Source organism: Nelusetta ayraudi, unplaced genomic scaffold, assembly GCF_046127955.1.
Source record: "Nelusetta ayraudi isolate G7.1 ecotype Tasmania unplaced genomic scaffold, CSIRO-AGI_Nayr_v1 ptg000008l, whole genome shotgun sequence".
Taxonomy (NCBI): Eukaryota; Metazoa; Chordata; class Actinopteri; order Tetraodontiformes; family Monacanthidae; genus Nelusetta; species Nelusetta ayraudi.
In genome coordinates this window covers 469,312-484,430 of record NW_027466058.1, presented here as the reverse complement: position 1 = coordinate 484,430, position 15,119 = coordinate 469,312, and the positions used below count along the sequence as shown (strand labels likewise).

Here is a 15,119-nt window from a genome sequence, read left to right as displayed (position 1 = left end):
TAGGCAACCACACTGTCCTCACATTTAGTTTTTTTATTTTAGTGTCTTTGCATTAGCTGGAGTCTAAGTACAAGACAGCTGTTAACACAGTGTTCACCTCATGTTCATAAGTTCCGCGCACTGATGTGACATAAATACCCTGTAACATAATTTCATACAAAAATAAATAAATTAATCATCAATATATTCTGTCTATAGATTTACAAATACACAACTCAGATCGGTAAACTAAACGGCGTCTCTTCCAATGTGTTACCTATGAACACGAGCACAGCACACGTCTCTGCACATGGACTATCGTCTCGTCTTTAGTTCACACGCGTAACCACGTTCTGACGGGAGAACAGACACAGAAGCACACAGGTAGGTTTGCATAGAAGATCGTGGTTGCGCTATAATCTTCAGAAACACAAGATAGCGGCATGCACCTTGCAAGTTGACACACAGTGAGGCTCTCAAGTCGTGTTTTTCACTCGTCAGCCTGACGGGGCAGGCTTCAAAGAAGCAGATGTGCTAAACAGGAAGGACGGATCCTCTCATTTCCAGGCGTCTTTGGACGAATCGCCTCAATTTAGTGCAAAACAACAGTTAAAAGCTAAAATCTGGCTAATATCCGGCTTGATAAATGATCCATTTCTGGGCTATTTGAATAGACATTTTCATACATTCCTTTACACTACATAGCCTTCTATAACTACTCTCACATAGCATGTCCATGCACAGGACAGCACACAATAAAACATCTTAGTATAGTACTGTGTGTCGGTCACAGTGTAGACTTCATGAATATATAATACAGTTGTTGCTACACCAAAACACACATTTTAAACCACTGTTTCCACTAGTTTCTATGACTTGCTCTCAGTCCTTCGCCCTATCCTTGCGTTGAGGTCTGGGTCTGAGCTTCCACTTTATCCTGGTCGGGCCCCTTCAGCAGTATCTGGGGCGTCGTTTGGAGAGCTTGGGGCACGTCTGCCGGTCTCTGAGCCGCTTTGTTCTGCCAGTTTGTGTCTGTCTGCGTGTGCGTCTCCTGCATCTGACCCGGTCGCTGCGCGGCCGAGTGGGAGTTGCTTTTATTGCACAGATCCCTCATGTCCACCAGCCCCTGCGCCAGACACTTGATAAATTCTGCCGAGTGTGTCTCCGGGCTCTCGTGGAAGCTGGACACTGAGAAGAGGATGTAGTCTGACTGGGGGTTGTAGCACGCCCCGTACCCATTGGGAAGCACGGGTCCGTAGCAGCAGAACATCTCGACGGTGGTCGGAACCTGAGAGGAGGAGAGACGACGTCGTCAGCACATTTGAATGTTTGTTCAAAATGTTTAGGACAAGTGTTGGCGAGTAATCTATTCCTAAGTAAGCCACCACTGTAATTAAACCACTTTTTTTTTCAGTAACAGAGTAATGTATCGGGATTACTCTGGCAAAAATTGTTATTATATCATAATTACTTTATCAAGTAACAATTACATTACTTTTCTGAAATATTTTGTAAGCCAAAAATGTCTTCTTATCTACAAAATGTCTAAAATTTATAAAAACAACTGAAAAGAAAACACTTGTGTGAGTATGTGTGTATTTACAGACTTTAAACAGTTGGGATTATTTGGCACAATTTCAAAAGAGTAGTTGTGCCCTGACAGCAAGCTAATGGTGTCTCAGGTTAGCTGGTGAGGACTTTACCTGACTTGTAGAGAGGATAAACTGATTGCTTATGAGATATGCGTCGTCTTTGAATATTTCAGGCTTCTCCATCTTCAGCTCCTGTGCGACCTCACGCAGCCCGAGCAGGTGATTGTCTATCGCCATCCCTGTGATAGCCTGAAAAGGACATGCACGTTTGCCTTGATGATGACTTTATGTTCTCGCAATGCTTTCAAAGAAAACTGTCACAGAAATACTGATGAGATTGTATCACCAGAATCGTGTATTTCGTCTGCGCGGCTATGGCGCCTCGTAGCATCTCCATCTTCTCTGTGTCCTGGTGGAGCAAGCAGATCTTATGGACAGCACTCTTTGAAGGTTCTCTTCAGTATCAGGCAGCACAAGTGTCGTATGTTGGAATGCTTTGCCGAAGTTTTTACTGTGATTTTTTTTTTTTTTTTTTCAATTAAAATGGCTTACACTTGTGCTCGCCTTCCCCTCTGTCATGGCCTTGACGAAGGCCAGCGCCTCCGGCGTGGCCGAGCGGATGTTGTCCACTCTGCCTTGCTGGAAGCGCCGTATGGAAGCGCTCTCGTAGGTGGACACCGGTCTGCCGTGACATCTGGGGCAGCCGGCAAGAAGGCAAGTTAGTGAGACCAGAGCTTTGGGTGTCATTTCACATCTTCGCGAATCCTACAAAACTCACCGGTAGTAGCCCAACTGTAGCGCCACCTGGATGTAGGCGTCCGGACTCATTTTCTGCTTTTTGATGAACTCCTTTCCGTATTCGCTGAACTTGTGGACCAGGATGTCCAGGTTTTTCACCAGCCTGCCGTGATGAGGTTGGAGTCAACGGAGAGAACAGAGGTCGTTCGTGCGTTCATGTCATCGTAAAGCGGCTGAGTGAAACCAGACCTCTGCAGTTTGTCGGCGGAGGCAGCCAGGAGCCTGTGAATCTCTGGCGTGCATTTCCAGCGCAGCCGCCGAGGTGCCGGCAGCTCGCTCACGCTCGCGGCCCTGACCAGCTTGGACGGGCTGCCAATCCTGATTTGACACGGGGGAAACTCGCTGTCAGTCTGTTGGTCTTGTGCGGATTTTCTAATCGTATGCCAAGAAATGTAACATAGATGCAGTGGAGCCACATGGCGATGCCAATGAGGTTGCCTCACTTTGACATTGATATGTTTGCCATTAGGATAACACTAAACATCATTGCAGTCCAAACACAGGAGTATTTTAAGGATTGTTTTTCAGTTTAGATTTTATTTTTACATCAGTGATCATCTGTGAAGAAACAGGTCCCTCAAGCTCCAGTAGCACATCTGCATGCTAGTTGGTGCCAAAGATTCTAGAGCTGATATACATATGCAAAACTACCAATTGGGAATCTTGGTGAAGTTTTGCCCCTTACATGTATTTGAGAAGATACTCTGTGCACTGCACGAGGACGATCCCTTCGAAAGGCGAGTGTTCGCACGCGACTCCGCAGCAGCCGTCCGCTCCTATGATGAACTGACACAGTCGAACATTATTCTTGAGTTGGACAAGTTGACTCTTGCAGATTGACTTCTCATTCAGTCGCCGTTGTATCAGCAACCCATTTTGCAGTGCCATTAATAATGAGCCAATCATTCGTCTTAAATTATTAATCTAATAAATGATAATTAAAATAATAGCACTGAAACTTTACAATTTGCCTCTGAATATTAATTCCACGACTCATTATTCTTTAAGTAATCTGAATTCCTTATCAAGACAACACAAAAAAAATCCTGATTGGCCAGCGCTCACTTTAAACCTCTTCTACCAGAACTTTCCAACTTTGAAATGACTTCCTCCGGGACTGCATGAAGTAAAAAAAAAACATGATTTTTTTTTTCCAGTTCTGAACATCAGTCAAGATGTTTCAGTCCCACTGCACAGCATCTGTCCTGACCAACCAGAGCCGATCGTTCGCTCCATCCTTTCAAACCCGCCGTGCTCACCAACCTGCATGGGTTTGTCGTACCAACGGTTGGCCCCATTCTTGGCCGCGCCCCCGCCATGCAGCATCGTCATGGCCCGCGTGGTGTCGCCCAGCTCGGGTCCCGTGGCGTCATCGAGACAGACCAGACACAAGCAGCGCTCGATCATGTCCAGAGAATCTCTGTTTGTCGACTCTAGAGGAAGTATTTACACAAGTTTGTGATCGTTGCAATGCTTCGCTGGCACTGGAGTGTTTGTTTTCGAGCCCCGCACCTCTCATGAGCACGCGGCGGGCCTCAGCCCACTCGCTCCGCCCATCAGAGGTCAGGATGCCGATGGGTGACAGCTGTTCGTCTTCGCTGGCAGCCATCCTGCTGATCTTGTCCAGCTGAGTCAGCAGGTCTCTTTCGTTCAGGCGGCGGAAGTTGATCACGACATCCAGGACAAAGAACTGGACAAAGGTTAAAAACGGACTCAAGCTTTTTCAGAACGCTAACATTGGTGTTTGGTGAAGTAGTTGGTGTTTCGTATTGGACATCGAAACGTGTAGAGTTCTTGTTGTTCATCATGTGGAACGTGTGTGGCTCTTACTCACTTTCTACATTATAGTACAATGTAGCTGAGGCTGTTTTTGCGTCTTATTTGTGCATTACAAATAGGTTTTTACAATATGTTGTTTTCTAACTTTAGATATTGCCCAAAATATTGTATGCCAAACCAGCGCATTTTCTAAAATAAAGCTAATTCAGGATGCTTTTGTCAAGCCAGTTTGTCCAACCACTTTCCTTGATGTATTTCACCAGATCTCATGCTCCAAATCTCCAGAAGAGGCTAATCTGGGGCAACTTGAGATGCTTTTCGCTCCGTCTGACCTGGTTTTTACAAGCCACGATGATGTGTTCAGGTTCGGGCATCACACTGCTCTCCTGGGCCACCAGTGTGTCCCTCTCAGGCCCTGGTAGACGGTAGGAAGTGAACAGGCGGTAGTACTGCTCCATACACATGGGGGTTCCAGCCAGCTGACCCCGAGCGTAGTCCATCGGCAGTGCACGTCTTGACATGGACATATGAGACCATCAACCTTCTTTGTTTATTTGCTCTCTCCTCAACTCCTCGTTTTACTGTTCTCACCCATCAAGTAGAGTCTTGTACTCCAGAACTCCAGATATTAGATGTGCTGCAAACCTGAAAAAGCCAAATGAACAAAACAAACTTGTGGAAACTCCTGAACAACACAGAGATTTCACAGTCACCCTTTTAAACACCTTGTGATTGCTGAGCAATAATTCTCTGGCCTTGTTTGTGTATCATTCCCCCCCTCGTAACTGTGTAAAATCATATGTGTAAATCCTTGGGTTAAGGCCTAGTCCTTGATCAATAAGCAGTTAACCAAACCACTACCTTCTTTGTGTATTAACCTCCTCGCCTGGCCTCTAAGCCCTCAAGGTGCGGCGGGTAATGACCCCCATCTGTCAGTGCGTAGCAAGGAAGTGTTCAATTTGCAGCCATCGATTAAAGCCTTTCACTGAGTAATTAATATGTATTTTACTGTAATTTCTCATGTCTTTTTACAATAATCAAAAGTAATAGACGTCTCAAATCATTTTCCCCCCAAAGCTGGCACTGCTTGCTATCATGAAACACCAGATGCATGCATCTGTCCTGTCCTCTTGTACCATACTATCATGACTCATGACTTGTGTTGGTTGTTCAGTGTCTCGTACCTCAAAGAGTCGATGGGAGCCCTGAAGTTCTGCTGCGGGAACACCATGGCAGGACTGGAGTTCACGGGCAGTGCCAGTCTGTTGTTCAGATACATGTCGTTCAGCCAGTAGTTGTAGACCTGCCATCAGGAGGAGAGAACGGTTGTCATGATTAGACCAGGTCAGGCTGGTCATCACTTTGAAATCTCAGTCCCTCTAATGAGAACTTTGGAAACGGTTCAACCAGAAAAAGGTAAAAGTAACAAGTGTTAACAAGATGTTTTGTTTGAGTAGATGCTGTGCAGTGATTTATTCACCCAGTTTGCCTGCTTCTCCCTTCTCTCCACCAGTTTGCTCTGCAGTAGCTCCCCCACGCCTCCAGGGGCACCAAACTCCTTGACTGCTTTTTGGGTCTTGCTGAACTGCTCCTCTGTGAGCAGGTGCTTCATGCACCTCAGGTACGTGTCCAGCGTGTCTTTTAGGGTGGGAAGCGGCAACTTGGGAAGACCCTGGGCAGGGTGGCAGTTATAACAAAGTTACAACAACATCGACACAATATCACAAGACGCTTCTATAAAAGTTTCCGTGCCCTCTTAACAAAGCAAAGCAGCAAAGCAGCAGTTTATCAAAAACTCTACATGTATAGGATAAATTGACGAATTGTAATTAACAATCAAGAATTCTTAAATTTTTATTTTGGAAGAAACATTTTAATTCAATTTAAACATATCATTGTCTTTATTAAAAAAAAAAAAAAATCAAACATTTTAGTTAAAGATTTATTATTATTATTATTATTATTATTTTTACATCTGCGGCTCCCAAATCTTTGGACGGCTGTTGTTCCAGAACTGGCATGGTGACGGTGCTGAGCGGCAGTCAAGCAGGTTGATTCACTCTGAGACAAAGTCTGTGTCCAAAAATAAAATAATTGTATCAACGTCAATTTCAACAATCTAAACAAATCCGCCGTATAATCACTCGTTCAAACATCATTTAGCCCACATTTGAGATAAATTCGCAATACTAAATATAAATAACAAATGCACTCTTTCATATGACAGGAACAAAAAATATGCCTCCGTAAATGCTGCGCCCTCAAATCATGACACAAAAATGCACATTTTGTATTATTAAGCTGTAATAACACTCTCACAGCTGTCTTAAGTAAATACATCTGTAATAAAGGAAAGTCATAAATCACTTAGGTCTTACTCACCAGAGACAGAAACAGTCCAACTCGTCCATAATGTCAGTTTATCCATTTAGACCCAAACCGCTCCTTGCGAAATCTTTCACGTACTTTTAGTCCATCATAAAAAAAAAACCAAGCATCTTCCAATCCCCAACAAGGCGACGCAGAGTCCCTGGCTGGCTCAGGAGAGATGCTGAGCGGGTATCTCACCCTCCTGGAAGCCAGGCTCCTCCCAGAAGTGCCGCCATTCGCCGAGAAGTTCGTTCAGGGCTTCACATCTTCGGCGCATCTTATTTAGACGTCGACATGCGACGCCTCGGATTCGCGCACACGCACCTTTCCGGTGAACAAGAGGACAGACTTCGTCTTGAGGGTTTCTTTGGATGAACGCAGTGTGGGGGGCTCGCATTGAATCAGTTTCTTTGCCCAAATGTGCGATTTGTGTTTTATATGATGTGCGAGGCATGTAAAATAAAAATGTTTTAATTAATTTCAGAAGCTTTTATCAAAAACACAACAACTCATAAAATTATTTTAGTACTTAAAGCTCCATAAACTTTCTTCTGAATTGTATAAAAGTCTAATTTTCGGCAAAAGAAAAAAACATGCCTTCTGTTGTTTTGCACTCATTTAAAAATTATTGAATAAAATATATCAACTCAGATAAATCAATGTGGGCCGTATATTTCTCTCCTTGTATATATAGCTTTTATATGATCAAGGGAAGAACATATTACATTAGTATGTCCTTTATAATGTATGCAATCTGAATTCCTGAAATTAATATTTTAACTTTACAATGTTCTAGAGAGTTATGACTCTGATTTTGCAGTTGTGTAATATTTCAAATATAAGTGTCTTTCGTGGCTTTAGTCAACGAAATAAATCCTCCCAAACTCCGTTTCAATTCACATAATATTTATTTAATTATCTACATGAATATACATGTATGTACAGTCGCAGATCATACAACGAGGCTACGCATTCCAGAGATACACCGTTTCACACACACACACACACACACACACACACACACACACACACACACACACACACACACACACACACACACACGGCCCCTTTACACTATCAAACTTAATCTGCAACCAAAATCACGAATTGTCAGTCCACGTCATCTCTTTTTAACACTGGCGTGTGGCGCACAGGTTTGCATATTAAGTGCAGCGGCGAAATGGACACAGAGTTACAGTGTTAAGACGCATTTACAATACAACAGTTCAGTTTGTCAAAAATACATGTACACATAATCCCTGAATAGGCTATGAGTCAGTTTCTGATAAGTATTTTAATGAATGCACATTTTTTCTCAACAAATTGTCCACAATATTCTCACTTTATGATGAGCAAAGGAAAGAAAAACCCGCCAGCGCGCGCCCTTCCACTGCAAAAATGAAGCTTGAAGCTAATTAATTTGAACAATCCCGGAGGAACTGTCTCCAGGCAATACATACTTCATCATCATACACAATCATAATCTTGTTATGTAATTGATTCAATCGGATGGGATGCACACAACTCTACATTGGCACTTCTTTTCTTCATTTTAGTTTTACACTCAGTTTAAGGTCTTTTACGCGTACTCTCCACCTGAGGATTCCTCCTCGGAAAACGACCGCTGCGCGAAGGTCTCGATGCCGTTCTCGTCGATCGTCGTGCACAGGCCCTTCCTCTTCTTCTCGCGATGCTCCATCTTGATCGTGTCGTACAGTCCGCTCGGGCCGTCCTCCAGCAGCAGGTTGCGCGAGAACGAGGGCTTCATCTGCGTCACGTTCTTCAGCAGGAGCAGCGCCGGCGCGTAAAGCATGTTGGCGAGGCCCATGCCCAAGTTGAGCTGCACGAAGCCCAGGTCGTGCACTATCTTCCCGGCCGCCACGGGCCCCATGGCGTAGGCCACGCAGTAGGAGATGTCCGCGATGGCGTACACGCTACCGTACACCGACACGTGTCGCACGTCCACCAGGAAGGCCAGCGTGGGCAGGAGCGCCGTGTCCACGAAGGCGATGCCGAAGCAGATTCCGCACAGCGGGATCATGAGCTGGCCGAAGTTCTTGCAGGCGGGCACCGTGCACGAGCTCGCCCCGATGAAGACCATGCCTATGGCCCCGTAGAACCACTGCAGGTGGGGGTACTTGCCGGCCAGTTTGACGGTGAGGTACACGCCCAGCACGTGCGGGAAGAAGGCGGGAAACCACGTCATGCCGATCTCCCACTGGCTGGAGTGCATGGTCTCCTCCATCCAGCTGGCGATGGTGGGCTCGAGGAAGGCCAGCGGGATGTTGCAGATGATGAGCGCGCCCGCCACGACGGCGATGTAGGGGTCGATCATCAGCTTGTATATGGGGGTGCCCACGGGCATGTTCTCCCGCTCGCGGTTGGAGAAGGGCTTGAGCACGGTGAGGCACAGCACGCCGTCGAAGAGGCAGATGCAGGCCAGGATCAGGAAGGGCACGCGCCTCCCCACGAACTCGTAGAGCACGCCGCCAAAGGGGGGCGCCACGAGGCTCCCGAAGGAGATGAAGGCCAGGGCGATGCCCAGCGCTTTGCTCCTCTCCGTCTCCTCCGTGTAACGGTCTGCGATCAGGGCGATGCCCGAGGTGTCGGCAAAAGCCGAGCCGAGACCCTGCATGCTGCGCGCCAGGAAGAGCGTGGCGTAGTTGTCGGCGAAGGCGAAGATGAGCGTGGACAGGAACATGACGTTGAGGCCGATGAAGAGGGGGATGTCATAGCCCACCCGGTCTATGAAGGTGCCGCTGAGCGGGTTGACCAGCAGCTGCACGATGGCCTTGGAGGCGAAGAGCACGCCGATCTGCACGCCGAAGTTCTCCTTGTCCTTGTGCGCGGTGCTGTTGGTCAAGTTGCTGTGGTGCGCGCCGGCTTCAGCTTTATCCGCCGCCTTCTGTAGCCCTTCAAGGTAGTCGGGTATGATTGGCACAATCACCATGTAAAGCATGTTGTCTAATAAAAGTGCAGTGCATACGATCACTAGAATAATCCGCTTTTGCCGGTCTGGGTTTTGGATGACGTTGCCCAGTTGTTTAGTTCTTTCGCCCATCTGGGACAGTTTGGAGACGGCGGACTGAGCCAAATTAGCGGCTTGTCCCTCCGTGGTTCCCTCCGGCTCCATGTTCTCAATCTCAAGACTTTTTAATTTATGGTAAACGAACAAAAGGAAATCAGCTTCCTTGTTGATTGATTTATACGCACGCGTGACACATCTGCTCTGCTTCCTATTCAGTTTTCCCACCCCTATCCTCCAGCAGCACCAGGAGCTCTACTCTAACGAGCAAACAACTTTCCTCTGCTTTACCTCCCCGTTCCTCGCGCCATTCGTCATCGCACTTCCGTGATCCGGACTGGTTTTATCTCCGGCGTCCCTAGTTGCTTCATTGTCTCATATCCCGTCATTCGGGTGACGCGCTGCTCTCGGTCACTGCGCTCTCAGTTTTTTCTTTTCCTTCCCTTTTCTTTTTTTTTTTTTTGGTTTGGGATTTCACCCTCAACTCACAACGCCGTCGCCGCCGCGGTCCCCATCGGTGCACCGGCTGCTTCTGCCTTCCGTCCCCCCTCTCCTCTCTTCTCCTCTCTTGTCCTGTCCCGCTGGATCCCCGGCGCTCGCAGCCTGTCTCCGGTCACCTGTAACGCCGCCGGCTAAGTCATCGCTCCTCATCAAGTCAGACTGCTTTTTGTCGACCGCGGAGGGGGACGCACGCCGCAGTTTGTTGACTCAAGTGGGTTCCCCCCCTCACCCCACCACAAACTCCCTCCCCCTCCGCCCACCTCCCTCTCCTCATTTTCGCTGATAGCTGTGACGCACGGCCCCGCTGCTCTCCACATCTCGTATGCTAATCAGCTACAGATGCCGGAGTGCGCGCCGCTGACCGCTCCGTGACTCCGAGTCGCAGCTGAGGATGCGGTCTGTTCTCAGACCCTCTCATCCCGCTAAATCAGTTGCAAAACACTTCTCTTTTAGTGGGGTGAACTCAGTTGAGTTCAGCGAGTGAGTTGGTCATGTGTTGAGTTCGAAACTCTGGCTGGCGAATACGTCGGATTCAGCACCACGCTTCGGCGGACAGCTCCGCAGGAGACGCGGCTTTAGGCGAGGGGTTAAAGCTTTATACTTCTTTGACCTGCGACAGAGACGAGAGCAAATTAGTCATAAAAAGCACATTTAAACAAAACCGAAAAAATAAATAAAAATAAAAATAAAAAAAAACAAGAAAAAATGGATGCGTGGCCACTGGTGTTGAATGTGTGTTAAATAGTACCTATTTCCCCAGAAAAAACCCTAGTTGATGATAGAGGCGTCATCTGAACTGACGTCTATAAAGGCATTGGATCTCCGATTTTGGATTAGTAACAATCCACAATCGAACTTGATTTTCCACCGATCCTCCTCCTTTGAATTGTAAAAATAAGGATGCAAAAAACAAAACAAACAAACAAACAAACAAACAAAAAAAAAAAACTCAAAGCAAATGTGTTTTATTCGTATTCTTATGTCGTTTCACTTAAAGCCCCACTTACATGCAAAAAATAGTTTCATCATCAGCTATTTGTTTTGCCGTTTATCAAGATGAGACGAGACGTGTGGATAGATAAAGCTGGAGGACGCCATCTACCGGTTAAACAATATTACTGCTGTGTGCGAGGACTCGTAGAGGGACGCTAGAATTCCGATAATAACACAAGTATTATTACCAAAGTATTTGTTTTTGAATCTTTTAGTCTTTTATACACATTTTTATCTGTCCTGAAGGAAAAATTCGTTTTTGTCTATTTATTTGTTTATTTAATTGGTTTAACCAGATTTTCTTCCATCTTCTTACGAACTCTAACTTGATATTTAAAACTTGTCAGGCTTTGAGAAATTCCACATAACGGTGATTTGACACATAATGGAGCAATGCTGCCATCTCGTGGTCAGTATGAGGAGTGATTTAGGAAGCGCAACAGATTTCATCTAAATTGTGGACTGGCTGACCGCTGCTCGCCTCGTTACTGGTCCTTTTGGAAATGCAGCTCGAAAAATTTGTTTGTTTCATTTATGGTTTCAGTCACGCTGCTTTAATTATGAGTCAAAGAATATTCCGTTTGTTGTCTGGAAGTCACATGCCTGCACATCTTTGTACAGCCAGTAGATGTCGGTATATCTCCATATATACTGTACATAGCCACCACAAGGGGATTTTCTTCACAATATAAATGAATTCACGTTAGCTGCGCCAAGTGTGGAGCATTGTTTAATTTTGCATTCCAACTCACTGTAGACCTGAATTTACAAATTTACAGACTTACAGACAGACAGCGATGGCAAAACTGTGGCAACACCAGAGATCTACAACACAGAGAAGAATGACAACCTCTGTTTATAGCTTTTAGAGAGCTAAACAATAACATTATATGGACGTCAAAATCGTTTAGGGGTATTCATAAGATGATATATATCTTGGAACAAATCAAAATAATCGTCATCCTCTCCTTTGAGGTATGTTTCCACTTTGCCACAAGGGGGAAACCAAAGTACTGCACAATGAGAAGGAAAAGCCAGTCTGGCTGTTGCATGACTAACGATATTGTTTGATCAAGCAAAAAATGAAAAGAGATGTGTTCAATTTATTCAAGCAAGAAGATGTGGATGGCTTCCAGCCTATTTAACAAAAATAAATAAAACTTAAAATGACATCCAAATGAAAACTGATTCAACAGATTATATCAGATCCACAAAGGTCTAAACAGCTTTAGAAAATATGTCATCACAAATAAATCTTTCCGTTCACATGCCATGAAATTCTAGTCACTTAGCCCTAAACAGCAAGTACATAACATGCAAATGCCATCAGTTGTGCAACATACAGGTAGGCTTTGGCCCTGTCACCAATATTTCCCAAATGTTCATCATCACGTTAAAGACAGAATCAAGAATAAAAATGTAAAATTGTCATTTTGAGTTTAGATTGATTCAGATTGGAACTGAACATGTCCATGCTGCACCTTTGGAGCCCAGGTTTGACGTGGGCCAGTTAAATCTGCTAATAGATGTTTGGAATCTGACCAAAAAGGGGCTTTAAATTATTGTTTGTTTTATTTTTAGACAAAATGTTACGTCACAGTCGTATGAGAGAACAGCGTCGACAATCACATGTATTTCCCCACTGTGAACATACTGTGACTGGAAGCTTAAGCCAAGTCATGAAGGCTGGAACTTTGAGCCGGACCCTCGCTCACCCTGGAGAATTCTGCACACCACTTCCATCTGACGTGCACAGTCATGCAGGGACAGCGAGACACGCTAGTCACAGCAAAACACTGCAGCGGTCAGGGTGCAGGCATGTCCCGTCTTTGGAGAAAAACATCCAAACATCTGTTTGTGGTCCAGTGTCCTCTTGGATGTGGCTGACGGCAGAGTTAGCCCCGTCCTCATAACTGGATTGGCTGTGTCGGAGGATCAACTCTTTTTTATTTTTTCCCCCCTTTTGCTGTTTCCCCTGTGATTTTGCTCTGATCTGATTTGAAAGTAGCTCAGAACATTCAAGATCACCACATAATCTAGTGTAGTTGCCAAAGTATTAGTTTCTAACCGTCACATCAAATCCCCAAACCACTGCTCGGCCAAGTATAAAAATAACTCTGGAACCAGGGTGAATACAGAAGGAAATTATATTTTTGAATACGCAGCTACATTGACAACAGAAAAAAAAAAAAAAAAAAAAAAAAAAAGTTTCCTTCATTGGATGATCAAAGTTCACAATTGTATCAAACTCTGATTTTAATGAAAGCCCGACTACCACAATGACCGAATGATGACACAGAAAAGAAGCATCAGTTCAAGTAAATAAAAGTCAGATGTACTAAAGAGCAGCACTGTTACACAAGTGCTTTTTCTACATTTGCCTGTGAAGACAAGAATAGAGGTGAAAGGGGGAAAATTCAGGAATGCAAGTAAAAATAAGGGCTAAAAAAAAATGGAGCAAGTATTTTTTACATTTTTTAAATACACAACAAAGGCAAAGTGGCTGAGAGAGATGACAGTGTTGGATGGGTGCAGACAGACTGATCACAGCACGTGTTGCTTCCACAACTTTGGCAACTTGGCACATGCATTCCCTTAGTAATGCGACATCTTCACTTGATTAAAATTCAGTTCTTTTAGTGAGCTATCTCAAAACAAACAAACAAAAAAAAACGTTTTCAGAACTTTAGCTTTCGCCACCGTCTCCACAGTACATTTAATAAACTGGAGGAAAAATAGAGACCAGTGAAGGGAAACTGAAGTGTAGCAAATCAAAAATGTAAATAAAGTATGTTTTTTTTCTCATCCCTGCAGAGGCTATAGAGCAAGAGTGGGCAAAAAAGTCATCAAAGCACTCCATCCATCTGCTCCTACTCCGGCCCCCTCTGTCAAATTGTAGAACCCATTGTGGCCCACCAGTCAAAAAGTTTGCCCACCCCTGGGCTAAAGGCTCATACTGTTAGGAAACAACCCTAAAGTGAATTTTGCATGACACAGAACTGGAATGGATAGAGCAACTATACAGTTTCAAAAATCCCAGAGTCAATTGTGTTTTTCCTTTTATGGGCTTTCACAATGAGAACAATCTCATGCCCATGAGGACTGAAGAGCTTTGGATTACTTCAGTCCTCAAACAAGAGCTTTAATATTTGTAACGTATAGTTAAATAAAACTCCTGAGTTATTATTACATGACATAACAGTTCAACTGTCAACTTAAGATATGTTACATTAAAATGCATCTTCTCCACAAGCAGTGAATTGTATTTTTCGTAAAGCGAAATCACTTTAAAGCTGTCATTTTGCAAAAGGCTATTTCAATTCAAGAACAGAAACTTTTCATTTAAAAGCAACATTTGACTTATATATACATATGTATATATACATACAGAGTAAAGTCGTGTTTGCATGCTAAAAACAGCATATGTGTGTGTGTGAGACACAAGCTCAACAGGGCAGACATTGCTGCTGGCTATTATTAATAACTCACAACATCAATGAAATAAATGAAACATTGACTGACGCCAGACAAATGCATTGCTTTTCAGGATTATTAAATATACGACCCTTTGTTTACATAACTTCCCTTTATGAAAACTCAGCAGCACAACGCATCTGCACATCCACGAGCAATTCACAATCACATCTATAGAGGCCGTGATTGACAGGATAATCTGTGTGGCTGAATGGATTAACAGCATCATTACCACATGTGTAAAACCCATTCATTTAATAAAGGCAGGCGGGACGCAGCAGGCTTTGACCGAGGCCTGCGTCTGAACGCACTGTGGGCAGCATTTTAGCAAACGCCTCCAAGATCCAATCAGGCTGCAGGGCATCTTTGGTGCCATGGCACGATGACGCATCATAATTATACAGCAGCAACAGAAACTGACATCATCTCTCACCTCTCTTTCTTTGTGTGTGTGTGTGTGTGTGTGCGCGGACAGTGTGAAATAATCACATGCTGCTGTGCATCACACACTGGTCAAACTGAGCGCTTGAATGAATTAAAACAGTGATTTCTAAAGAGCAGTGACGCACATCTCCCCTTTAATCCAGATTAAACTGAAACACTAATCC

The 15,119-nt window shown here is 44.6% G+C and overlaps 2 protein-coding genes across 2 annotated transcripts; both read right to left on the bottom strand.

Annotated features, from left to right (window-relative positions):
* Window positions 1–7: 7 nt before the first annotated feature.
* On the bottom strand, window positions 8–6,669 carry chata (choline O-acetyltransferase a). Its single transcript, XM_076018488.1, has 15 exons — window positions 6,531–6,669; window positions 6,122–6,221; window positions 5,629–5,820; window positions 5,333–5,451; window positions 4,740–4,793; window positions 4,481–4,661; window positions 3,882–4,059; window positions 3,633–3,802; window positions 3,055–3,155; window positions 2,559–2,687; window positions 2,350–2,472; window positions 2,124–2,265; window positions 1,918–1,980; window positions 1,683–1,820; window positions 8–1,267 (listed from the first exon to the last, which is right to left on the bottom strand). The coding sequence occupies exons 2-15, from the start codon at window positions 6,167–6,169 to the stop codon at window positions 875–877; spliced, it is 2,031 nt and encodes a 676-aa protein (XP_075874603.1). The 5' UTR covers window positions 6,170–6,221; window positions 6,531–6,669; the 3' UTR covers window positions 8–874.
* Window positions 6,670–7,629: 960 nt separating this feature from the next.
* Window positions 7,630–10,246, bottom strand: slc18a3a (solute carrier family 18 member 3a). Its single transcript, XM_076018490.1, has one exon. It carries the CDS (start codon window positions 9,649–9,651, stop codon window positions 8,098–8,100), a length of 1,554 nt encoding a protein of 517 aa, XP_075874605.1. The 5' UTR covers window positions 9,652–10,246; the 3' UTR covers window positions 7,630–8,097.
* Between the last annotated feature and the right edge of the window lie 4,873 nt (window positions 10,247–15,119).